We start from the raw sequence: 25,842 nt of genomic DNA, 5'->3' as shown, positions 1-25,842 counted from the left end.
AGTGGCCATGGCACTCCTAAAGAATTTCATTCTAAATATAGAGAGGTATTCCTCGGCAGAAAAATATCCCAGCGACTCGGGTCTAATATATAATTAAATCCTCCCCAGACACTTTGCCAGTTATGTTTTATGGCTTATTTTGAGTGTTCATATTTTATCAGAAAATTATAATTTTCCTCTAAATAGGAGTTTTTACAAGGCTTTTGAATTATGATGGCTGGCTTCATGTTTCAACTATAATTAAAACAGTGAAAAGAAATAGCGAAACCACACTGCACACAGGATTCCTACATGGCGGCTCTCAGGCCCTGTCGCCCCTCACACTGCAACCGTGGCGCCAGGGGTACCCTGGCCAGCAGTGGACCTGGGGGTGGTGGGAGGCACTTCTGGCCACTCAGTGAGAGAGCTAGAGATGGAACAGCTTGGCCAGAAAGAAGGAGGATGCTGAAGGCATCTCTGCATGTTGCACGCTTTGCTCCAGGACCTCCTAACCCCATGCTCCATCTCCACCCCCATCCTGTTGGGCCCCTCACCACACTGGCCCTCCCACCAACCAGAAGGGCATGTGCCTGTCAAGTGTCCTAGCCATCCCTGCTTCCTCCCTAGGCTGTTAGCTCCGAGGGGGCCAAGACAGTCTTTTCCCTTCCCCTTCCACCCTGGAGCCTACCTCTTGAACTATCCGTTCCGGGGTACTCAAGCCACCATCACAGCACGTCCCAGACGGGGCCTGAAGCCAGAGTCATTCATCTTCCCGGTGGGACAGGCCAGGACCCCAGGTCAGGGAGTGGACAGGGTGGACCTTGAAGGCTTCTCCTGGCCGGTAGATGACTGTCTTCTCCTCGGGCCTTCGTGTAGTCTGTGCTCGATGCATGTTTTTGTCCTAAGCTCTTCTATTTTTTAAAATTTATTTTTAAGGCTTATTTATTTGAAAGAGAGAGAAGAGACAGATAGACCATCCATTTCCTGGTTCATGCTTCAACATGGCCAGGAGCTTCAACCAGGTCTCCCATATGGGTAGCAGGAGGTCTAAATGCTTTGGCCACCTTTTGCTACTTTTCCAGACCATTAACAGGGAGCTGGATTGGAAGTAGAGCAATAGGGCTTGAATAGGCACCCACATGGGATGCCAGAGTCATAAGTGGTGGCCTGACCCACTGCAATGCAAAATTTCTTCTTTTAAGAACACAGGCTATGCTAAATAAAGGCCCACTTGAATGACATTATTTAATCTGAATTCCTGCTAATGTCCCTACCTCCGAATACAGTTCCTTTCTGAGACTCTGGAGGTTGGGCTTCAACAGGTTCAGCCTGTAACACACAAATACGTGTTGGTTAAAGAGAATCAAAAGGGGAAAGGGCCGGTGGTGTGGCAGAGTGGGTAAAGCCACCACCTGTGACACCATATGGGTACCAGTTCCATGCCCACTGTTCCTCCACTTCTGGTCCAGCTCTCTGCTTAAATGCACATGAGAAAGTAGTCAAAAATTGGCCCACGTTCTTGGGCCCCTGCATCCACATGGGAGAACCTGGAATAAGCTCCTGGCTCCTAGCTTCAGACTGACCCAGCCATGGCTGTTGCAGCCATCCAGGAAATGAATCAGCAGATGGGAGATCTCTCTCTCTCTTTCTCTCTAACTTTTGAATTATACATCCTTTTTGTATACATACATAAAAAAGAAAGGAAGAAGAAACACCATTCTTTTGGAAGCAGCTATTCCGGGACACGCTTCTCACAGCCCCTTCTTTCCTACTCCCTTCTCTCCTCTCTCCACACCCACACACCAAGGACCCAGACACTTAAGTCTGTCAATCCCGACCCTCCCTAACCAATGCAGCCACATCAAAACCCTGCCATGGCATAGGGACATGAAGCCCAGCCTGCCTCTACAAAACCTGCCCAGGGAAGTGTCCCTTGGTAGGGGACCTCAGAGTGCCCAGAGGTCCCCAAGCTATTTTGATGACAGGGCAGAGCTAGGCCTGCAGAGCCCTGGACCTGAGCCATGAGTCTCTAGATCATTGCCCACAAGCTTCCAGATTCTTCTGGTTTCTTGAAGAGAGAATGTGTTAGCTACCAGGATGATCATCAGGAAGCTGGCCTGCTGCCCAGGTGATTGGGGTGCGCTGACCCTCTGTTCTGATGCTTCCCCACAGGCCTCAGGGCTGGAGTCAAAGCCGGTGGCCAACAGCGTCCTGTTCTTACGTGACCAGAGATGGAAAGAGGTCAGGGGCGTCTTGACTTCGGCTTTTACTCCTGAGAAGTTGAACGAGGTAAGACCCAGGTGGAACAAATTCACTTCTTCTGGTCCTCTGTGACTGAGAGCAGCTCATCTTGTGTCCTCGCCTGGGCAGCAATGTGCCAACACCCTGCCCCTCAGAATCTTCTAGCTTCTCTCTTATCCTGTGGAGTTTCCATCCCCCAGCTGCTTCCATCTGAGTCAACAGGTACACGGGCTCTGACCCTGTGCCCTCAGGTACCCAGGAGAAAGCCGTGAGGGCAAGAGCGCTGCCACACTACCGGGTCCCTGCTCAACTGCAGGTTCTAATGCAGGTGCTTCAGGGTGGGGGTCTGGGAGTCTGTCCTTCGAACAGCCTTCTGGGGTAGGGCTGTATCTGAACAGTGGACTTCGCATTCCAGTGAGGGAACTGAGACCAGACACGACCTAAAGGAAAGTTGAAATGATGGCTGCTGAGCCTCACACCTGCACATTCTCCCCAGGTTTTAGGGAAGTCATGGTCAGAGATGGCTGTGGAGAGACAATGGTTTCCTGGCATCACTTAAGGCAGGCAGGACCAGGTTTACAGAGAAAAAGAGAGGCAAAGAGAGAGCTCTTCCATCCGTTGGTTCAGTCCCCAAATGGCTGCTTTGGACAATCTGAAGCTAGGAGCCTGGGACCTGGAGCTTCTTTTGGGTCTCCTACCTAGGTGCAGGGGCACAAGGACTCAAGCCATCCTTTGATGTTTTCCCAAGTACACTAGCAAGGAATTGGATCAGAGGTGGAGCAGCCAGGACTCAAACCGGCACCCCTATGGGATGTCAATAGCTCAGGCAGAGGCTTAGCCATCTCATGAGTTTTTGAGGCCAGGTTAAAGGAAAATGCAGGAGCCACAAGATACTGCCAGCTCTTCCAGGCCTGGGCTCCCTGTTTCCTGACCCCAAGGCCTGGTCTGTCGTATCAACTGCGCATCTGAAACCTGTGCTTTGGGATGCCCCTGCCCAGCTCCTATCTCACACACCCGATGCTGTCTGCTGGGTTTTGTACAGAGGCCAACAGGCTTCCCCAGTGGCTGCCTGGGCCCGGGCGTTGCTGTTCTGAATTGCCCAAAGACACAGGTGTGAGAATGTGAGCAGTTAGGGGAAAAACAAGAGCAGCTCCAGTGCCACAGGGCCCTGATCTCAGCTGTCTGCCCTGTCTGGTCGCTCTGGGGTGACTGAGCTCCCAGACGCCTGTCGTCAGCTTTCCAGATGAGAGCTACTGCTAGCCTCGGCTTGGGATGCTCACCATCTGGTCGGCATCAGAGCCCTGTAAATCCTCCCAAGTCTCCAGAAGAGGAGCAGGGTCCTCACCTTGTAATAGCCAATTAAACTCACAAACTTTTCAGTGAGGTTTTGATTTGTGTTCCCACGGGCCAGGAGCAGGACCAGGGCCCTCTCTGTATATGTGTAAACATGAACCTGTACCGTGACCTGTGGTAACACCCACTTCACAGAAGGAAAGACTGAGGCACAACAGTTCCAGAGTAGTGGGGGACAAGTACTGTGGCAAGTAAGCAACACAGCCAGGTTGGAATACCACCAGGGAACCCTGCCCACATGGTTGTTAGTGTGTCGGTCTCATGCATGTGTGGTCCTTCACCAAGCCCCCTGAAACCCTTCCAGGGCTTGTGTCAAGGCTGAAGGAATGGTAAGGGGGCTGTGCAAAGTGAGGGTGGCAGAAGCCACTTCGTGTTTGGCTTTTGGTGGCTGCTGGCATAGGGAAAGACGTGGCAGCCCTCTGAGTGGTCAAGCTGTGTTAAGAGACTGAGTCCCAGCCCAGCGCCCTGGGCTTGCAGGCTGCCCCCAGTGTGGGTACCATCATCCTGGCCCTTGGCCCTCACACACCTCCGTTCTGTCGTCCAGCTCAGCCTCATGAGAGCGGCAATCAGCAGACAGCAGTCCTTAACCATAGGTGAACGTTGGCCTCACCTGCAGAATCGGCCTGGGTCTCACAGCAGGGTGCGTTCTAATGAAATAAGCTTGCTTTGGTGGGAGCACAGGCTGGATCGAAGGCCTCTGCCAGTTTTCTGGGAAAATTCCAATGAGAGGCTGCCATTGAGTGTGGCTGCTGGAGTTCCCCACAGGGAACAGCAAGCAGTGAGTGCGCACCCCTACTAGGAGACCTAGCTCCTCCCAATGTTTAGCATTGTTGTGGCTTCCTGGGAGAATCTGCAGGCAGGACCTAAAAAAGGGCCTTACATGGCTCTAAGAAACCAAAAATCCTTGTTCTAAACACCCAGGCAGATGGATGGATGGCCTGGTCACCTCTGTCAGCCACGGAGATGTGGAGCTGCCCATGAATGCAGAGGCAGGGAAGTGAGGGAGATAGCCTAGTACATTACCAGCTCTCATAGGTCATCACACACTGTCTTCTTCCTGAATAAATGATGACTTCCCAGTGTTGTACAAACAGATGCAAAAGGAACTCACAAGAAAGCTACAAGAGGTATGGAGAGAGGGGAAGAGAAAAAGAAAGGCTAGGGGCTGGCTGGCATTGCCCAGGTTAAACTGCTGCCTGCAGTGCAGACATTACACATCAGAGTACCAGCTTGTATCCCAGCCGCTCTGCTTCCCATCCAGCTCCCTGCTTGGTCTCTTCTGCTGTTGCTTTGCCAGGCACATTAACAAGGAGCTGGATTGGAAGTGGGGCAGCTAGAACTAACTTGCACCCAAGTGCTTTGACCTCTGCCACTCACATGAAGACCTGGATGGAAAATGGAAAATCTGACTTCTGGCTCCGGACTGGCCCAACCTCGGCTGCTGCAACCACTTGGGGAGTGGACAGGAGCCTCTTCTGGGTCTCCCACATGGGTGCAGGGTCCCAAGGCCTTAGGCCATCCTCTGAGACTTTCCCAGGCCACAAGCAGGGAGCTAAATGGGAAGTGGGGCAGCTGGGACATGAGCCGTGCCTATATGGGAACCCGGTGCTTGCAAGGTGAGGATTTAGCTAATTGAGCCATTGTGCAGGGTCCATCAAATAAAATTAATCTAAAAATATGGAAAAGGTGGAAAGTTTTAATTCATGAGCTGTTCCATCAGGCAAATTAAAGAACATATCAAATTGTTGGCTTTCTCTTTTGAGAGGCACAAGAATATCCATACAAATTTTTAAAACAAGAAAGGAAATAAAGACACAAAAAGGAGACTTAAAGCCAGTGGTAGCAGGTAGCAGAGACGCTGTGCTCCCATGCTTAGCAGCATGAACCTCCGTGAGCTGTCCACAACGAGCTCTGCAACATCCATGGCTGCCCTCTCTGAATTCACAAGCAGCTTTTGGACTTTTGTCATCCAATCTCAGAGTTTATTTTTGACATGAAGGCTTGCTTTCCCTTGGAATTCTGAGGGTTTTTGCTTTTAACCTTGGCAGCTGAAGTCTTTGTCTACCTGTGCCTTTAAATATCATTAATATTCAAAAGCTCTCCATGGCACTGCTTTTATTTATGTGAATAATTATTCACTTTTATTTATATGGATATTAGGCTGCCTCAGTCAATAATGCTTGAAACTCACTTTAAAATCAGCCTTGCGGGAGCCAGTGTCTCGCCTGGAAGTTAAGATGACTGCATCCGGGGCTGATATTATGGTGTGGCAGCTGAGGCCTCTGCCTTTGGCACCTGCAGATGGCCTGGGAAAGCAGCAGAGGGGGATCCCAGGTCCTTGCACCCTTGCACCCATGTAGAAGACCCAGAAACAGCCCTTGGCTTCTGGCTTCGGATTGGTCCAGCTTTGACTTTGCAGCCAGCTGGGATAGGGGGGTGAATCCGCAGATGGAAGCTATCGCACTCTCTGCTTCTGTCTCAAAGCTCTGCCTTACAGATAAAAACAAACACAAAGAAATAAAAAGATGCCAACATCCCATATCAGGGTGCCTGGTTTTAAATCCCAGCTCTGGCTCCAGACTCCAGCTTCCTGCCCATGTGGACCCTGAAAGACAGCAATGGTGGCTCATGTCATTGGTTTCCTGCCACTTGTAGGAGAAATCTGGACTGGGTTAGTGGATCCTGGATCCTAACGTTGTCCTCAGCCCAGTCTTGGCAGGCTGCCTAGCCCCAGCCCACTGCAGGCATTTAGGAGTAAACTCAGAGAAAGGAATGTTCTCTCGTGCTCTCTCTCTTTTTCCTTCCCTGTTCTCTCTGTCCCTCTCAAATGAATACATAAGTAAAATGTTAAATTAGCACCATATCATGGAATCATATCTTTCTTTATAATAAAATGGATTTGGGAGTGAGGTCACAATTAAGAGCCGGTGACGATTTGATTGCTGCTTGAAGATGGGAGCAGCCGAATCACAGTCCTGTGACAGACAAGTTGTTGAGCTTTATTTTCATAATCCCCAAGTGTTTCTAAGACAATTATCGCCTTGCACATGCAGGGATCCCATATGGGTGCTGGTTCTAATCCCGGCAGCCCTACTGGCAACCCACATGGGAGACCCAGAAGAGGTTCCTGGCTCCTGGTTTCGGATTGGCACAGCCCGAACCGTTGTGGCCACTTGGGGAGTGAATCATCAGACAGAAGATCTTCCTTTCTGTCTATCCTCTTCTCTGTATATCTCACTTTCCATTGAAAATAAAATAAATTTAAAAAAATTGATTGGAGCCAGCAAGGTGGTACAGTAAGTTAAGCTATCACCTTCAATGTTAGCATCAATTAGAGTGCTGGCTGCTTCATTTCCCATCTAGCTCCCTGCCAGTGCCCTTGGCAAAACAACAGGTGACCCAAGTTCTGGGTTGCCTGTCATCCCACATGGGAGACTGGCTGTAGCTCCAGGCTTCAGCCTACCTCAGACCTAACCATTGTGGAATAAACTAATGCATCGAAGCTCTCTCTCTCTCTCTCTCTCTGTCTCTCTCTGTATCTCTGCCTTTCAAATAAGTCTCAAATGTTTGCCTGATTAACCCGCCAGAGCTTCCACTAAGTTCCCCTAAAGGATTCCTGCTTTCAAAAAGACAACCAGAAGTAGATTTTCCCAGTCTTTTCCCAGATTCCTTACCAAAAACCATGAGTAACAAACCCATGATTGTCAAACCCACTTCCGCTGGACCAGTCTAACGGTTCCTACATTTTTGTCCGTGTAAGCACAGTGTAAGCGACGGACCTTTCCTTATTCAGTCACAGAACTACAAGCTGACAGTGCCCCTTGGAGCACACGGAAGAGAGTGGGCAACATTACAAGTGACTACCTGAGGATGTCCTCATCACTCAAGTGTGAAGGAGCCGATCGCATCTCCAGGCCTGGGGACCCAGTTGAAGAAAATCAGACAAACAGCTGGCATCTAGCACCGCCCTGAGAACCCGGTGCTCAGCCTAATTTTTCACTTTTCATCCAGATGTTTCCTGTCAGGAAGGCAGAGTCAGTAATGTATGACTCTTAAAGGCGCAGGCAGATGTGGCAGATGGTCCCTGTAGGCCTACCCTGCCGTGGAGAAGACGTATTGCTCAAGAATGGAGTCAGTTGTTAAAACTTTCAGTTGCTGTAGCCAGCTTATGAGTAAATGCATAACTGGGACCGTTTCAGTGCAAAAGGCTTTGCAAAATTATAGCCATTGTTGCAATTGTGTGAGGCCTTTCAATTTTCCTTGCACACACACACACAAACACACACACACACACAACACGGCTCCTAAGGCACAACATGGTTTTCCAATAGCGTCTGAGCAAGCAGCTTTCTCGTCTGCCCCAGCCTCCAGCAGGCTATTTTTAATATTTGCTTTTAGGTCTTAATCCTTCTGAACAATAAAAATGAAAAGTCATTATAATCAAATGCGGCTGCGGTAATAAATACTTCGCAGCACAAAAATACATTGTCCCTGCCTGACCGGTTGCCCATTTTCCAGAATGTCTGGGCATTTATCTACCAGCAAGAGGCCATTATCCTGCGACTCAGTTGTGTTTCACTGACACCTAATCTCCTAATTAAAATCAGGATAATGATGGACTGTTTAAATTCTGGTTAAAATGCAGCCCCCCTTTTCCATTTGCATTTAAAAGGCAACACGCTCCTCAATGTGGGTACCCCATCCTGGGTTGTAATTTGGCCTTCCTTTGCCAGAATCCTCGTGTCACTCTGACTTGCCCACTTGCTGCTGGTTACATCTAAAAGAGCATCTAGATGTGCCTCAGAGCCTGGCTGTTGCTTGGCAACGTCGGCAGCCTCCTCCTCCTTGAGGTAGATTCCAATTGGCCACAACTCTTGACAGGAGTCACTGACTTATTAGAAATGACACTTGATTATGCACCTAGATGGCTGGAGCTGATTGTTATCAGCAGGAAATTTTGCATAACAACGAGTCGTGGATGTTTTTAATATCTGCATGGCTTTTAAGTATAGTAGAAGAGTTGAAAGGGGATAAGTTTCATTAGCTGGAATTAATTTTTCACTTGTTAGCCAGCAGTCTACAGTACTTAAAAAATCCATCTTTACTCTTTTTAAAACAGAACTAAACAATGGCATATGTCAAAACCTGCTCCCATCCCCCGTAACTGACCCTTACGATTTGAGAAAAATCCCCTCTGACATCAGTTCCTAAACAACTTGGCCCACAGGGTCACTGAGCACCAAATCGGATGAAGCGTTACATCCATAAGTGTTAACGTAGGGCTCCTGTCTTTTATTTCTTTTCATTGTTTATTGGAAAGGCAAAGAGACCAAGATCTTCCATCTGTTGGTTCATTCCCCAAAGACCTGTAAGAGCCAGGGCTGAGTCATGTCAAACCGGGAGCTTGGAACTCCACGGGGGTCACCCACAAATGTTTAATAATCAAATTCTGCCTTCCTGGTGCACTTTACTAGGAAGCTTGATCAGAAATGGAGTAGCCAGGATTCGAACCAGGAACTCTCACGTGGGATGCAGGAGTCCTAAGCAGTGACTTAACTGCTATGCCAAATGCCTGCCCCAGCTCTTATCTTTAGGAAGTTTACCATGTAAAAGCACAACAGTAGTATGCAAATTTCCACTTGATGATCAAGTAATGGGAACTCCTGACTCAACTGTGTTCTGTTTGCGCTCTGCTTATTAATTCAATACTCAGAGGGGGAGAGAGTGAGAGAGCATGTTTCCTCTTCTCACGTGCCCACAGTGGCTTGGACTGTGCCAGCTGTACCTGGTAGCCTGGAATTCATCCTGATCTCTGACATGGGTAGCAAAGACCCAATTCCTTGAGCCTTCCCCGGCTGCTCTCCAGACTCTGCTCGAGCAGGAAGCTGGAGTCAAGAGCAGAGCAGAGACTGGAAGTTGAGCATATCGCGTTAGGATGTGAGCATCCCAGCCACTACGTCAATCATCCGTCCCCTGTGTCCCGATCGGAGTGTCAGAAAACACTTTGGGGTGGGGATAGGGGATAACATTGGGCCTTGAGGGCATTGCTCAGTTCTGACCGAGGGAGACAGTATCTTGCAGGTGGCAGAGCTGCTGGCATAAAAGCATTTGACAGAGTAGAAGAGGCTGTGTTTGCAAACTAGGGGAGTACATATTGGCTGGAACCACAAGCACCTGTTAGGGATTAGGGAGAGAGAAAACTGGAGATGTAGGTTGAAGCGCACAGAGATGGCTGCTTCCGTCCCAGGAGTGTCGGCTGCCTACTTCACCAGGCAGTGAATAGCTATGAGCCACCTGCGAGTAGACGTGGAGGGAAGCCCGCTAAGAACTCTGCTGTAGGAAAAAGGGCCTCAGGTCTGCTGCCCAGCCTGCAAGATGCCTGACATCCCCTAGACACAGGGGGCAAAACTTCCAGGGGACAAACTTCCAGGGCAAAACTTCCTCGAGGGAGGAGAGAGGGGCAAGTGGCCAGGGCCCACGTGTTAGTATGAGGGTGACAGTCTCTACTCTGGTTGTTTTCTTGGGCATCTCCATTTAGAAGTAAGATGACTCTGCCCTCTGTCCCTGTGCAGGAAATAGGTTTCCCTTCCCTTGAGGAGATTCCAAAGGCTTAAAATACGGATGGTTTTCATTTTCTTTCCTTCTCAAGTTAGTGACATCCGATCGACCTTAAGTAAAATTCTTACCTAGAAGTGAATGAGCTGGGGCAGGAAAGGCACTAGATCCTACAGCCAAGCAGGAATCAAGCTAGTCTGGAGTTCTAATTCTCACTTTCACAGTGCTGGCCAGATTCTGCCCTTTACATATGGTGTCATTCTGAAGTCAGTGCATCAGAGGTGACAACAGGAGGCCTTGTGGGTGGGCTGCATTGTGGCAAGTATTCAAGCCCAACAATCTGATCTCTCACTGCTCCCAAAGTAGGCAACAGGCTGCTTTCTCTGATCCCAGGTAACCGTCTCACTGTTGCTCAGTGACTTTCCTGGACTCCTAGAACATCTCGGGGAAGGAGGGGGCATTGCAGCCCTTTACAATTATCTCTTGTTTGGGGTGGAGGACTCAAGTTCAAAAAGGTCTGAATGTTATGCCTGGAGTAAGAGGTAGAACTGGGGGGCTGGCATGATGGCTCAACTGGCTAATCCTCTGCCTGGCAAGCACAGTGTTCCCATACAGGCATTCGTTCATGTCCAGGCTTTGCTCCACTTCCCATTCAGCTCCCTGTTTATGGCCTGGAAAAGCAGTCAAGGACGGCCCAAAGCCTTGGGACACCCTACATCCACTTAGGAGACTTAAAAGCAGCTCCTGGCTCCTGGCTTCGGATTGGCTCAGCTCTGGCCATTGCAGCCAACTGGGGGTTGAATGAACCAGTGAATGCAAAATCTTTTGTCTCTCTGTCTCTCCTTTCCTCTGTGTGAAATCTGCATTTCCAATAAAAATAAATAAATTTTAAAAAGAAAAGCAGATGTCATTTTCAGTAAACTACGCTGAGTTCACACTCAGATGGAAGGAGTACTTTTATCTAATAGTTCCTGGTACTTTCTAAGTCTAGGCTCTTGAGGAATATTTAGTCCATTATTCATCATCCAGAAGCTTCTAGAAATGCAAGTGAATGAGGGACATGGAGCTTCTTCCTTGTATAACCAATGCCAACAGCCTCAACACTACATGACAACACTCAAGCACAGTTTCCCTGAGAACAGTGTTGAGTGCCATCTCTCTGTTGCTATCTAATAGTGTGAGCCCAAACCTTGGTAGTTTAAAATAGCCTTCCTGTTAGCACATTGATTCCTATGGGTCAGGAATCCAGCACGGTTTGGCTAAAGCTTCCCCACATGGTGGTTGATAGGATTCAGCTGTCCATGGGCTTTGGCATACAGGCTAAGATGCTGGTACCATATCCTTCAGCTTATGGTGACCCCCAAGAGGGCTCAGCAAAGGAGCTCTCTCCGATAACAATATTTTTGTTAGATCCATCTGGTGACTGGTATAGGAGCGATGGGAAAGTGAAAAGATCAGAAGCTGGGAATCTCTTTCCAAGACTTTATTAGGAAACCTATGTGTCAGATATTATTCTGTGAATGCCTTAAGCTAGGGTCTTTGTTCTTAAGAAGCAGGCCAGCAGCCCTATTCCAAGTGACTGGGGATCAAGATGAGGGGGCTGATGGAAGAAAAATTAAAAACACTGTTTACAGCATGAAGCAAGAGTGGGGATGTGGAACTGGCACTGTGGCACAGAGGGTAAACAGCTGCCTGTGATGCTGGCACCCAGCGTGAGCACAATTTCAAGTCTTGTCTGGTCCACTTTTGATCTAACTCCTCCTTAACGCACCAGGAAAAGCAGCAAGTGATGGTCTGAGGACCTGGGTCCCTGCCATGCATGTGGGCACTCTGGAAGGTGTTCCTGGCTTTGGCTTGGCCCCGCCCCAGCCATTGTAGCTATTGGGGGAATAAACTACAAAATGAAAGCTTTGTGTGTGTGTGTGTGTGTGTGTGTGTGTGTATGTGTGTGTGTGTATCTTTCCCTCTGTCCTGTAACTCTGCCTTTCAAACAAATAACTATAACTTAAAAATAAGCAAATTAATTGGAAAGGAATGGGGAGTTACTTGGGCAGACAAGAGAGGAGGAGAGAACGGATCCAGGTGTCTAACCCAGGCCACACGCCACAGGATGACCCTCATGTCTGGACCCTCACTGCATTTCGGTGCTGGGAGTTTTGCTTCTAATCTTTGTCCCAAGTCTTTCAGACAAGGATTGTTACTGCTCCTTGGCAGATGACAAGTTAGACTCTGTGTGGTTAAGCAACTTGCCGTGGGCTGCCCATCTAGAAAGTGAGGAGAGGAACGCTGATGTTGGCAGTGCCTGCATGGGTTTGCTGTACCCCAGGGCAGACGTGCTTTATTCAGGTCAGGTTCTCATCCTTGGGAGGAAGAAACACTGTTGATGAGATTGCAGGGCTCCCCTAAAAGGAAAGAGGAGGAAAGGCTTGAAGTAGGGCTGTCTCCCAGCTAATGATCGTTCTCCCATTAGCTGGCTCTCTGCCGGTTCATACAGGCCCAGCACCCTGACTCAAAATGCCTCACACACTTGGTAGAGGATCCATGGGTTGGTGCTGGTACTGAACTAAGCACCTGACCATATAACAAGCCCCGGGTGAAGCAGGACCTTCTTTCCTGGAGAATGTCCTTCCCAGGCTGGGACGTGCTTTATTCCCAGGGTTCACTGCTGGTTCCCAAAGAGCTGCCCAGACAGACGCTGGGTGCCGCTTTGCACAGGACAACCGGTTGGAGTGAGAAGTGAGAGGAACAGAGGCCCGGCTGTTGGCCTGGATCCCCTGTCCCAGCTTGGGGGCTGCCACAGCTTGAACACCACACATTGACTCTCACGGTTTCTGAGGACGGAAGCTGGGTTGTGATGGTCGGCCCTGTTGTGTAGGTGGCCACCATCTTGCCAGGTGCTCACTTGAGTCATTGTATGCCTGTGAGGTGGGAAGAGTCTGAGACAGCAAACACTCTGAGGTCTCTTCCTGTCATTTCTGTATCCTATTTCATCTCCCTGTAATTCTTTGCTTAGAGGCCCCCATCTCCAAGTACAGCCACCCTAAGTATCATGGCTTCAAAATATGAATTTTTGGGGGGATGGAGGAGATATATTTAGTCCACAGCAATTCCTAGAAATAAATTAGTTTTGTAAACCAAAATAAAAACCTAGTAATATTAATATTTTATCTGCTTGGAAATGAAATATATATACCTTATGAAAAACTGAGGATAAAGCAAAAATAAAAACCACTCATTACCCTACAAAAAATGATGAAATGAAACAACTGAAGTATTGTCATTTGCTAAGAGCTGAATGATGGCAGTATTGTGTGTTACACTTGCCATTGTTGCTGCTTGTCGGAAAATCTAGGGGAAGAACGGCGGGGTCTGTGGATGGTATGGAGATTATGCAAGTCCCTCAAAGAGAGCTTTTGTTTGCATGCAACTCATGTCACAGTAAACATTCCATAAATGCCTGCGTATAATGCAAGGGAGAAAACCGGAAATGGTGGCTACCGGCCAACCCCCAGATCCTGCTCCGCCGTTTGATCATGCTTGCTCTGGGTTGCTTTTTAAAACATTTTTCATATTACATGTCCCATCTCATATCACATTAACCCAAATAAAAAATGTGATTATCCATTCCATCCAACAGACAGCAGGCAGAGGATAGTAGAAAATTACAATCACGTTAGCCAGCAGCAAGGCATTCTAGTTGAAACCATGCAGCACCGATGATGGGCAGCCAGTCCCAGCTCCTTTCACACTGTCTGGGCCTCCATTGGCGCTCGGGGTGAGTGGAGTCCTCCTCAGACCCAGGGCTGTCTTTGAAGGACTGTGTGTAAGTCACATTTTATGGGCATCTCTTTTGTTTCATGAAGGAAGCTTCCAGCCGGAGATCTAAAGAGACTCTCCTTTCAAACAGTGTTTTTCTTTTTTACTACTCTTCAGAAATATCTAACAGCTACTTTGGTATATGAGATCTTAACAGAAGAGGGTTAACTTGCACGACTATGCATATTAAAAATAATTAAAGAAGGGGCCTGGTGCTATGGCATAGTAGGTAATACCACACCCTGCAGTGCTGGCATCCCATGTGAGCAGCTGTTTGAGTCCAAGCTGCTCCACTTCTGATCCTGCTCCCTGCTAATACACCTGGGGGAAGCAGAACTCACGTAGCAGATCCTGATGATGCTCCCTCCTGGCCCAAGGCAGCCATCACAGAAGTGAACCAGCAGATAATGGATCTCTCTGTCTCTACCTCTCTTTCTGTCTGTCTTACTTCTCTCCGTATGCTCTTTCTTAATAAATACGTCTTTTAAATTTTTTTAATTTAAAAATTGAAGAAATATAGAACATGAGTTTCATCATAGAAACGAGCCTTAGATGGTAGAGTTCTCTAGACAGTAAGGTAAACGGACACTTCTTAGAAGCCATGGCCCAACACAGGCACCAACAGAAGAATATTTAAAATTCATTTCAGCTTTTATTTGAAAGGCAGTGACACCCGGCAAGAGACAGAAAGAAAACTTCCATCTGCTAGTCTACTTTCTTAAATGCCTGCAGCAGCCAGGGCTGGATCAGGCTGAAGGTGGGAGCCAAGGAACTGAACCTGGGTCTCCCACGAAGGTAGCAGGGACTCACCCGCTGTCTCCCTGGGTGCACATTAGCAAGAAGCTGGATGGGAAGCAGAGCAGCCTGGATTCAAGCCAAGCACTCAAACATGAGATGCAGGCATCCTTGGAGGTGACTCAAGCCCTGCACCAAACACCACCTCCCCACATAAATAGTTTGTCATCAAAACTAAATAAAAACCCCATAATTGTGGGACAAGGGCGGCCCTCTTGAAGCAAGGGATCCTAAATGTTGCACATTTAAACGGCTGAAGCACAAGTGAATAACCATCAGTTAGAAATGCCATAAAATAACGTCTATGTTAGTAAAGATGCTGAAATGGATGACCTGAAGTTCCTTTTGATACCAAGATTTTATAGTGGAAAATGTATAATTGGAACAAGCAAGCGTGGATTTGGGTTAATTCCAGAGATAGAACATATGGAACGCGGTCTATTTGGTCTTTAATGTTAACCAAATGTCATGAAAGGGAGCTTGAGTCTCAGTTGTGTCTAAGCACTTAATGATCATTTCCATAATTATCTCACTATATTTATCTTAAATCCTTTCTTCTTCTTCCTTTTTTTTTTTTTTTTTTGCTTTCAAAACGATTAAAAATGTTGCTGAAGCTAAAACGGTTGTTTACAGCTATTGCATTTTAGCAGTATTTGTGAATGTGAGTCCTTCTCCAGTCCCAGCTGTGTGCAAAGTGCCCTGGAAACAATGGCCGTTTTGCCGGAGAGAGGTGCGCTCCCTGCAGGGTGCCCCAGTCACACCTGTGTTATTCCCTGTCAGATGATGCCCCTCCTCAATCAAGCCTGCCACCTTCTGCTGGCTCACCTGCAACCCCACGCGGACTCCGGAGCTGCCTTCGACGTCCGCAGGTAAGGACACCGCTGGGCAGGAGAAGAGACGGTGGCTTCGAATTGCTGCTGCTTGCTGCTGCTGCTTGGAACTGCAGGGCAGTCACCTACTGCCTACTGACAAGTGTGGATAGAATACTGTGATCAGAAAGGATAGGAACCCAGGGGGAAAGGCCAGGCCTTGTGCGGTGTCTCAGCTTAGAAGGCATGACCCAGCTAGGAGGCAGCGAATGTCCGTGATGCTGCAACAGCTGTGGCTGAGCCAGGGCCAGGAGCTGACCCCAGTCTCCCAGGGAGGCAGCAGGAACCGAAAGCACTTGAGCTGGTTGCTTTCCCAAGCATTTGGGCAGGACACGAACTGGTACCCATAGGGGATGCTGGTGTTAATATGCTGTGGCTTGTTACACCACCTTACCAGCGCCCATCCACAACAATTTGATGGATATGAATTGGTCATTAGGTTCTGGCCTGAGAAGAGCCACACACAGCCTTGGCACAAAGCAATTGGGCTTTGGGTCACCTCTTTTCCCTCCTCCCCAGGGAGGAACATTGGGTCCTGGGCTGAAATCTAGCTAATGAAGGCTCCCCAAGCCCAGAGGCTGTGAGAGCGAGCGATGCTCCTCCCACAGTCCACCACAGCCAATCAGAAGGACTCACCCTGCCACTGCTCAAGTCTACAGGGGAGCTCCTCTTTTCCCCTGTGTGAGGCCAGGAGCAGCGTCCCACGGGTGGACCCGTGCCAACACCCCTCCCCACCCAGGCCAACATGCTGTCTCCTGCAGGTGCTACTCCTGTTACACCACAGACGTGGTTGCTAGCGTCGCCTTCGGCACCCAGGTGGATTCGTGGGAGGCTCCGGAGGACCCCTTTGTGAAACATTGCCGACGCTTCTTTCAGCTCAGCATCCCCCGGCCTCTGCTGGCTTTAATCTGTAAGTCCCAAGCACATCACGGGTAGCTGCAGGTTTGGCTCCAGCCACTGGGAAAGGGCACTCCAGTGTGTCTGACAGTCACTTGCAGAGGAGCGGCCCTCCTGGAACACACACTCAGCAGACCCAGCCTCTGGATACTGAGGACAGCCACACATCCCTGTGCTGACTGCTCTGCCCCTAGGGCTTTCATTCTAGGCAGCAAAGGGTCCTATGTCTACTTCTCAGGTGGGCAAACTGAGGCTCAAAAAGTCAGAGCCAAAACTGGAATGAGTTCAAAGCCTGTGCTTTTCTCCCATCTAGCAGGCTCCTCTTTAGAAAAGGAACCCAGTGTGTTGCAAACCTAAAAGCCAACATAGCAGGGAAACGACAAGATGACCTAATGCTACAGAGCTGAGTCCTTGATTCTGTTCTCTGCTTTAGAAGTGGGATTTTGCCCTCTGTCCCATTCCGGTGTTGTCTTATGTCTATGGCTGCGTTGCAGGCTTGGTGATGATGTTACTGGTGATTAATGCGGTGATTTGTGTTCTGCTGGGCTGATGGATTCTGCCCATGCCTTGGCCAACTTTATTCCCATATCTGAACCAACTTCAGTGGGAGCCCCTGTCACCCTAAGGACTCCACACTGCAGTGGTGGAAGCCATCCAACAGCTTCTTCCCTGACCCCTTTCCCCCCGCCCCCTTGCCGCCCTCCCTCCCCCGCCAGCCCCAGAGAGGCTGTTCAGGCCAGGGCCTGTGCAGTGGGAGGCCTCCTGAGAGACCCCAGCTGCTCACATCAGCCCCACCACCATGAAGACTAGAAACAAAATGGGAGCCAGCTCCTCTGCAGCCAGCCCCCAGGCTCCGGGGCCCAGCACCTGTCTCCTGGAGGTATTCAGAATTCCCAGCCCTCTTCCGCAGGACACAGGAAAGGGTCCAGGCTGCCCAGAGCATAGCGAAGGAGGCGTTCACAGTAGACAGGGCCAGCATCCTTATCAGCGGCTAGAGCACAGCCCTAAGGGATGAGGCAAGGGGTCTCCTCCAGAAGATTCCAGAGGGCACAAACACAAATAACCAGAAGCTATAGGCATCTTCTACTTCTTGCTGAGACAGGACAAGGGGCCTGTACTCTGTCCTGTTATGATGAGACCCAAGACCTGGGACCTCAGACCCAAAGCATTGAAGGATGACTTTGACCTCTTGTGGCCCACAAGCATTTTTTACTGAGTGCTTCTTATGTGCAAGGCAGCTGGAGGAGTACAGAGAGAGCATGAGATGTACGCCCCTGGGTGGGGTGGGGGTGAGGGAGCAGGGTCTCCTCTGGCAGGGCAAGGGGAAGGAGGGGGCATGCCTCCGAAACATCTCTGGTTTCAGGCCAGCCTTGGCTTCCTGGTAACAGGCAGCTCGTAGCCCTGGTTGACTATTCTTCCTTTTCAATGCCGCTTTTGTTTTTCTCTTTCAAGTATCGTTTCCCTCCATAATGGTCCCACTGGCCCGGATTTTGCCCAATAAGAACCGAGATGAACTGAATGGCTTCTTTAACAAACTCATTAGGAGTGTGATTGCCTTGCGGGAGCAGCGGGCAGCTGAAGAGGTAACGTATTTTAATAGGACACAGCTTCGAAATGGAGTGGAGCCTCATTTGGGCCTGCTCTCTCTTTTCTTTCCTCTTCTCTCCCAACTGCACACATCACACCACTCTGGCCTCTAGCACTCAACCACTCAGAACGGTAGAGGGAAAAACGAAAGGTCGAGGAAGGTCAAATGAGACAGAGAAAGGAGAGGGATGCTGGGGAGGGACAGGAGTGGGGAAGAAGCCCAGAGCCGTGGGTCTCTCTTCTGACAAGAGCAAGTTGGCCCCCAAAACTGCCTTTCTGGTTTAAGTATCCCCCCAAGCACAGGTTACAGCGGCTGCAAAGAATCTTCTAGGTAAATGTACCCACATGCAATTTTCATGAGCATATTCCTTCTATGAAAAAAGAGTGAGGCACGATTTTACAGCACGAGCAGCATAACTATTAGAAAGAAGTGCAGGCACCTGTCACTCTATCTCCCACTCCCTCTCTGGACAGAGGTTTGTTGCTACACAATCCCAAGTTGAGGGCTGCCAGGTCCCCTTTCGAAGGCTTCGTCTGACACCTAGAGCCGCCATTCTTCCCTGGAGACCTGCACTCGGCTTAGCACCCAGGCAAGTCAATTTTTGTCAGTTGAACTTGGCTGAGCATAGAAACAGGATCTTGGTATGGGAAGGAAGATCATTTCAGTATCAGAGACAAACATCCATTGTGAATGATGCTCTGGAAGGACCTCGTTGCTCTACAGAAAGTTGCTTAAAATGAAAGGCAGGCTGCAGCTTTCAGAGGGCTTTCTCTGAGGCTGGGTGGCTCCGAGCAACTCCCGAGGCCCCACTTGGGCCAAGAATGAAATCGGGGTCCATCTGCCCTGAGCAGCCTTGGGTAGCAATTTTGTCCCTCCCAGCTGCATATCCTGCAGTCACACCTGTCAGCTAGGCAGGAGTGCTTGGCCCCTTGGCCCACCTTGAACACGGCCATCATGCCCTTGGAGGTGTGGAAACAACCAGTCAGCTGCCTACTTCACCTGTCTCTGGTTCGTGCTTCTCTGAAGAAAGTGGTGGGGGGGCATAGAGCCTAGAGTGGGGGTGCAAAAGAAGACCCATTTTTCAAACCTCCGTATGGCTGCAAAGGGCAGCCCTCTGAAAGCTTTGTCTCACACATGCAGCCCTAACCTGCTGGCTACAGAACCAGGCTGAAAATGCGAAAAAAAACCCGTTGCACTGAATGACTTACGAAGAGGGGTGAGAGGTTATTAAAGATCCAATTACTGGGATTGCCTAGAGCCTTCCTTGCATGAAACACGAGAGCTATTTGTTTCCAACAATGAGTTGATCTGAGAAAAACCTCCAGACCGCAAATCCAGGACGGCCCATGTCAGGACAGAGCTATACAGTTACTAAGAAAGCTAGCGGTAAAACCATCTGAACTCGATAGACATTCCATCAAGCAGATGTGTGTTTGTGCAATGAAAATGCAGCACAGATGTTAAAAGGTAAATATTTTCCTAAGCTCTAGCCAGTGAGGGGATTAGACACCTACATCGATCAGGGTGCATATTTTTCTTGGAGAACACCATCCCCCTGCCCTGCTTCAGTCCTAAATGGGCAGCGTTCAAACAGCCTCCGTGCAAATAAAAGCAGCCCATCTGTGCGATCACGTGCCCCTGGAGGGAGCCCTCCCCGGTGTCCGTAGCTGGGGGTCAGGACAGAGCTCAACAGGATGCCAGCGGCCTTGTGGCGGCTTGTCTGAGTCGTGGGACCAGGAAAGGATGCCAGCTGCAGCTGGGCCTCTGGAAAAAGCTGTGGTGTGGACGCAGCTGTATCCACCCCTTTTGTCAATGCTCCTATAGCACCCCGGTAAAGCCACAGCCAAGGCTTGGGGTCCGCAGTGGTATCACAGCCCCTGGGGAGTTTCAAACAGACCACCTACCAGGGAGGTCAGAGCAAGCGCTGGGATGCAGAGCCAGCATCCCTGAGCTGAGATGGCAGGCATGGTTTCTCCCACATCACCTCTCTCTGCCCATAAGAGTAGGGTTAGCAGAGGCGACAGCAGCCCCCAGATGTTGACCTTCCTCAGCTGTTTCAGCCTTGTCTCCTCAACCTCAAGGTGTGTGAGTGCCACTGACTTAGCCTCAAGCCTCTCCAGGAGCTCAGCCAAGGATGCCTTCCAAGGTAGTGGGCTAGGAGATGCTGGAGCTGCAATAAAAGGGCTCAGGGGCCAAAATTCCTGCTAGAACCAGTTCACAGTCCTCATTGACCCAACGCATCCTTCCTCAAAATGCGTTTATCACTTTACATTTGCATGTGTGGAATTATTAAATTACAGACTGTACATGTATTTGGCACAGGTCAGGGGGAGGGTTGGCCCTTAATGTGCTTATTTATAATATTATGGAACAGAAAAAGCAACCACACATGAGATGGCAACAATCTTAAAAGACAGAATTAAGTGCACGTGTATAGGGCATAGATTATTAATGCCATTGAAATCTGGAAGGCAGTGCATGGAGGAAATGCTGTAACGAGGAAAGTACCTTGAATTACAGCTGCTGGAGGTTCTGCTACTCGCCTTTGTCAGTCTTTCCAACCTCCAGGAAAGAACAACATATTGGTTGTCATTCAGCACATTAAAAAGCATTTCAAAGAAGGGCTGTGCCAGGAATACACTTAGATAAAGCTAAAGCAATGTGTAAACCCTCTCATTGTTCCAATTAGTGGCAGGAGAAACATAAAGAATATGCAAATGACTGATAAGGAAGGTAGGGGACACGGTATGAAAGCTCTAATCACTTCCATGGGGAAAGGGTTTACAGGGGAAGCAAGCAGGTGGATAAGAAACCCAGCACAGTCTGGGGACTGGGAAGACAGGCATCACCCAAGCCAGCCCCTCCCCTCCCCTCCCCTCCCTTTCCCTCCCCTCCCCTCCGTTCCCCTCCCCTCTACCCTGCCATTCCTGATGTCATTGCATTGTGGAGAAAAAAACGGAAGACCTGCACTGTGCGTACAATGGGTCAGCTGCTGTGATGGGAATCCACATGATTTTTGTTGTTGTTGTTGTTATTGTCGTTGTTATTTTACTGTTAGAAAATCAACCAACAGGACAAAGACATAGAAAGAGGTAAAAAACGGAAGTCTCTCCCTACTCCTCCACTTGGTTTTCCCACCTCCTTGAGCTCCCGAGGAACTGCTGGGCATGGAGGTTGCTCCGCATTTTCTTTACAGAGACAGACACGCAGGATGCTGGAGTATGCATTTAGTGTCTGTACAAGATTGAGATCCCACTGTGCACACTGCTGTGCAGCTAGGCTTTTCTAACCAGGTGGCTCCGCCCTTTCCAAACCAGCCTATGTAGAAAGGCCACAACGCCTCTAATGGCAGCATCCCTATCGGAGCTCTGCGACATACCAGACCAGGTGCGGGCAATGTCTGGCCCTTACACCGTGGGAGCCCCAGGAAAACGTTTGTTCTGGCCCTGCCAAGGCAACTGCAGGCAGGACTCGAAATTCAGCAAATTTATAACAGGCTCATTTTCAAGTTGAGAATTATGTACGGCCCATGACATCTCCAGATAACCCTGGGCAGAATAAAGGTTCCGCCCGCCTGGAGGGACATTTAAGGGATTGTCATCTCAGCTAACCCAGCAACGAAGCTCCTTACTCCCACTGAGCTTTTTGAAGGCTATTCCCTCTGACCAACCCGGTTTTCCTGTTCTCCACAAAACCTCTCCTCTTGGACCCTAGTGGCTAAGTCCTCACCTTGTATGTGCCAGGATCCCATATGTGTCCTGGTGGCCCCGCTTCCCATCCGATTCCTTGCTTGTGACCTGGGAAAGCAGTTGAGAACAGCCCAAAGACTTGGGACTCTGCACTCACATGGGAGACCTGAAAGAGGCTGCTGGCTACTGGCTTTGGATTGGCTCAGCTCTAGCCATTGTGGCCTCTTGGGGAGTGAATCAGCAGATGGAAGATCTTCTCTGTCTCTCCTCTCTGAATATCTGATTTTCCAATAAAAATAAATAAATCTTGAAAAAAAATAGAAATTAAAAAGATTTAAAAAAACCTTGACCTCTCCAAGCCCAAATGTGCATCTCTTCTTTGTCCCTAGAGGCGGGGAGACTTCCTTCAGCTGATCCTGGAGGCCCAACATTCTGCCAGCTCTGCAAATGTGGAGAACTTCGACATGGTCAGCCCAGTCCTCTCCTCCACCGAGTGCCCCAAAGCTCCCTGCCGGCAGCACTCACCCAGAGCCCTGTCCAAGCCCTTGACTGAAGATGAGATTGTGGGCCAGGCCTTTATCTTCCTCATCGCTGGCTACGAGATCATCACCAACACGCTCTCTTTTGCCACCTACCTGCTGGCCACCAACCCTGACTGCCAAGACAAGCTTCTGCGAGAGGTGGACCTTTTCATGGAGAAGCATGTGAGTATGTGTGTCCATGTGTCAGCCACAGCACGAGGGACCCTGGGTTCACGGAAGGGAAGCTTACTCTTGAAAACTTACCCACAGTCATAGTGTAAGCTTGTAAGGTACAATGGCGAGATTGCTTCTCTCTCTCTCTCTCTTAATAAGTAAACTCCCATGTGCTCAGAGAAAAGACAAATTGGGCACAAGCCTTCATTACCTGGGGCAGTCCCAGGATCTACATCTGACTCAAGGAAAGAGGCAGGGTCTGTGGACATTGGCTGGGAAGGGACAGAGAGCCATCCCTGTGGAGAGGCAGGGATGAGCCAAACAAAATAGAGCCAAGACCTGGAGCTGCACATAGGCACCACCCAAGCTGCCCTGGCAAGGAAGAGTGGCTGTGCCGGGGACGAGACCCACTCAGGGAAGAAGGAACTATGGGACCATCAGTGCCAAGTGCAGGTCCTAGTTAATCCTTCTAGGTAAGGTCCTTCCCAGAGGACTTACAGTCTGGGCTGGATGTGTATGTGTGTGTTGCTTTGAACTGTGGGTTATTTTGGAGGATCATTGTTCAATTCTGGGCTGTAAAGGCAAGTTGACCACAACAGAATCCTCTCTGTGACTTTCAGATGGAATTAGTGTTGGATTTGCAGCTTTGGCAGGTAGCCTGTTTGTTGTTGGAACTACTAGAAAAGTTTTTGATACTATAAGCTGAAAGCTACTTGCCAGAAAATTCCATTTCCCCATCCTACTGAGATAGTAGAAGCAGACACGTCTTTCTTCTCTGTCGCACTTTTTAACTATTTGAAAATTGCATTAACCGTATTACAGCCTCAGCTTGTGATTCAATGTGATTTTGTGGTCAACTTCCAAGTTCTATGTTGTTACGACAATCGCCAAGCCAAGTCCCTTGCACCCTCTGCTGATACAACTGATTGTTTGAGCCTAGATGCAGGGGTTTCTATTTATCTTTATTACTGTTTAAGTCAGTCAAAATAATTTTGAATCTTGATTCTGCCATCTGTCATATTAGCAGCTCCCCCAGCTTTGTGTCATCTGAGACTTGCCAAGTATGTCTCCTGTTTTACTCAAGTCATTGATAAAATGTTGAACAGGACAGGGCTTCCCTCTGGATTGACATTGAACTATTAATCAATATACTTTGAGCATGGAGTCTCAATGAACCATGAACCCAAATAGTCACACCACCTAACTTCTCTTGCCTCATAGGTCACTGCTTCTGGTTTGTTTTTAAATTGGAGTGGGGGTTGGGACCACAAATCACTGGGATACATGTATGTAAGAGAAATGGGGGAACTGGCTTCAATTGGTTGTAGGTAACAAAACTCCAACCCATATGGCTTTAAGGGAAAAAAAAATCACAAACAAAAAACTATCAATTCACATTCATTATTACAGATAGCAGCTCAGGCACAAACAGGAGGCAAATCTAGGCCTCAAAGAGGCACTCACTTCCTGCTTTCTGTCCCAGCTGTGTGTCCTTATGCCAGCCCCGTTCTCAGGCCCATGATTGCCCTGTAGTCTTCCCAGAAAGTCTGGGATTGTACACTTCTGGGTGACTCAGCTGTGGAGGAGGGCGCGGCCGTGTTCTAAAACCCCCCAGTAAGCACCATAAGGATCACTCTGATTGGAAAGCTTGGGGGGCACTGCCTGCTCTTAGGGAGGGAATTGGCGACCTTTGGGCTGACACCAGTCAGAGCCAGGAGTCAATTGTAGTCAAGTCACATGATTTGGGAGGGTGATTTCTCAAGGGAGGTGCAGGGTGCTAGCTCAGGAGGGCAGTAGAGGGAAGTTCAGCTCCCTGGTCTCAAATAAGCCAGAGTAGAGTGCAGGTGAGTGCCTGGGAGGCATCAGGGTGGGGTGTGGCCAGCAAGAGGCTTGGTTAGGAGCCCTAGGCTCTGAGAGAAGTAAGTCAGGTGCCTCAGCTTCAGGGGCTGTAACTGCCAACCGAAAAACACTTGGGTCTCTTCCACAGCACCTCCCTTCCAAGTGCAACACTTCAGGGCAATAGAAAGCAGCTAATAACCCAGCCAGCATGGTTGGTGTCATTTAGAAAGTTACAGGGCTCTCGAAGTCAGTCCCACAAGCCATGTCCTCCACCACACCTGGTTGTGTTGATTCACCAGGAGGACATGGTGACTTTCCATTCAAGGCCTTCACGCATACGGCCTCTTACCCCCGACCTGATTGTGATGCTAAACCAGAGCCTTCTCTCCATTCACTGATTAGGTCCCCCAATGCCTGCAACAACTCTCAGTTGGGATAAACTGAGAGTAAGAAACTCAACTCAAGTCTCCCATGAACGTGGCAGGAGGCATGTCATAGAAGCCATCATGCCTGCTTCCCAGGGATTGCACTGGAGGGAAGCTGGAGTTCAGAACTACAGCATCCAACCCCCGGAGTCCATCACAGGACTCAAGCATCTTCTCCCAGGCACTGTTTTTTTTTTTTTTAATACATTTTTATTTTGAATTTTGAATTATGTGGTACAATTTTGTTAGGCTGGGATTTCCCCCCAAACCCCTACCCCTGACAGATTTTCCCATTTTACTACAATGGCATAGTCTTTCATAGGAAATCATAATTCTGTCAGTCTCTTATCTAAGTGCACCCCAACATTGTTTGCACAGACAATGTCAGACAGTCCAGTATCACATTGTCTACACATGTCCAACAGTTTCATTGGGAATCCATCTTTCGTCTGGAAGCAGGGATGCGTGTTCCATTATGCCCCCACATCCACATATAATAGACCCCACTACTCCATCACTATATAGTTCCATAATCGAGAAGCCATAAAACAAGGTCAACAACTGGTATGAGTTAGAACAGCCACAACAACAACAACATCAACAACAAATTATAGCACCATGTGCCACTGAGTAACCAACACGTGAGTGATAAAAGGAAACACAAAGTCTCTTGGGGAAAATGATGTCACTGAGGATTTGATGAGAGCTACAACTCTCCAACAAGAAGACAAAAGGAAGTATGCATGGCATTGGTCAGTACCCCTGCTGAGGACAGGGACCTTAGAACTGCAAACCCCAAAGAGTTCGGCTTGGGGCAGGGGCCCTCTCTCTGGACCCAGGCTGTTGCTCTTGCTGACCCTCAGCTCCAGGAGCATCTCTCCTTATGGTCTTCTGGAAGCAGTGTAACCAGTACTTTGAGCAGTGTGAGCTAAGCGAGGTGTATCAGCAAATGGCCTTGTGTTGTCCCTGATGATTTCTTTTAAATGTGCTCTAAACAGATGCAGGAAATCTTCAGACTTGGGACATATTCTTTGTGCAGTGGCCTGCCAGGCAGCTCCCACTGCCATCCCCTGCCCCTGGGTCCTTGGTTCTGGAATCTCC

General features: G+C 49.1%; 1 protein-coding gene across 1 annotated transcript in view; it reads left to right on the top strand.

The window, feature by feature from the left end:
• The window catches only part of TBXAS1 (thromboxane A synthase 1), a 147,368-nt gene that overhangs the window by 83,772 nt on the left and 37,754 nt on the right, over window positions 1–25,842 (top strand). The window contains exons 5-9 of the mRNA XM_041002369.1: window positions 2,152–2,268; window positions 15,520–15,608; window positions 16,370–16,518; window positions 17,958–18,088; window positions 22,172–22,486. Of these exons, the coding sequence (XP_040858303.1) occupies window positions 2,152–2,268; window positions 15,520–15,608; window positions 16,370–16,518; window positions 17,958–18,088; window positions 22,172–22,486 (801 nt within the window). The remainder of the gene's footprint in view (window positions 1–2,151; window positions 2,269–15,519; window positions 15,609–16,369; window positions 16,519–17,957; window positions 18,089–22,171; window positions 22,487–25,842) is intronic.

The sequence above is a fragment of the Ochotona curzoniae genome, unplaced genomic scaffold (genome assembly GCF_017591425.1).
Source record: "Ochotona curzoniae isolate NIBS_2020 unplaced genomic scaffold, NIBS_Ocur_1.0 scaffold_2476, whole genome shotgun sequence".
NCBI lineage: Eukaryota > Metazoa > Chordata > Mammalia > Lagomorpha > Ochotonidae > Ochotona > Ochotona curzoniae.
This window is presented reverse-complemented; position numbering and strand designations above follow the sequence as displayed.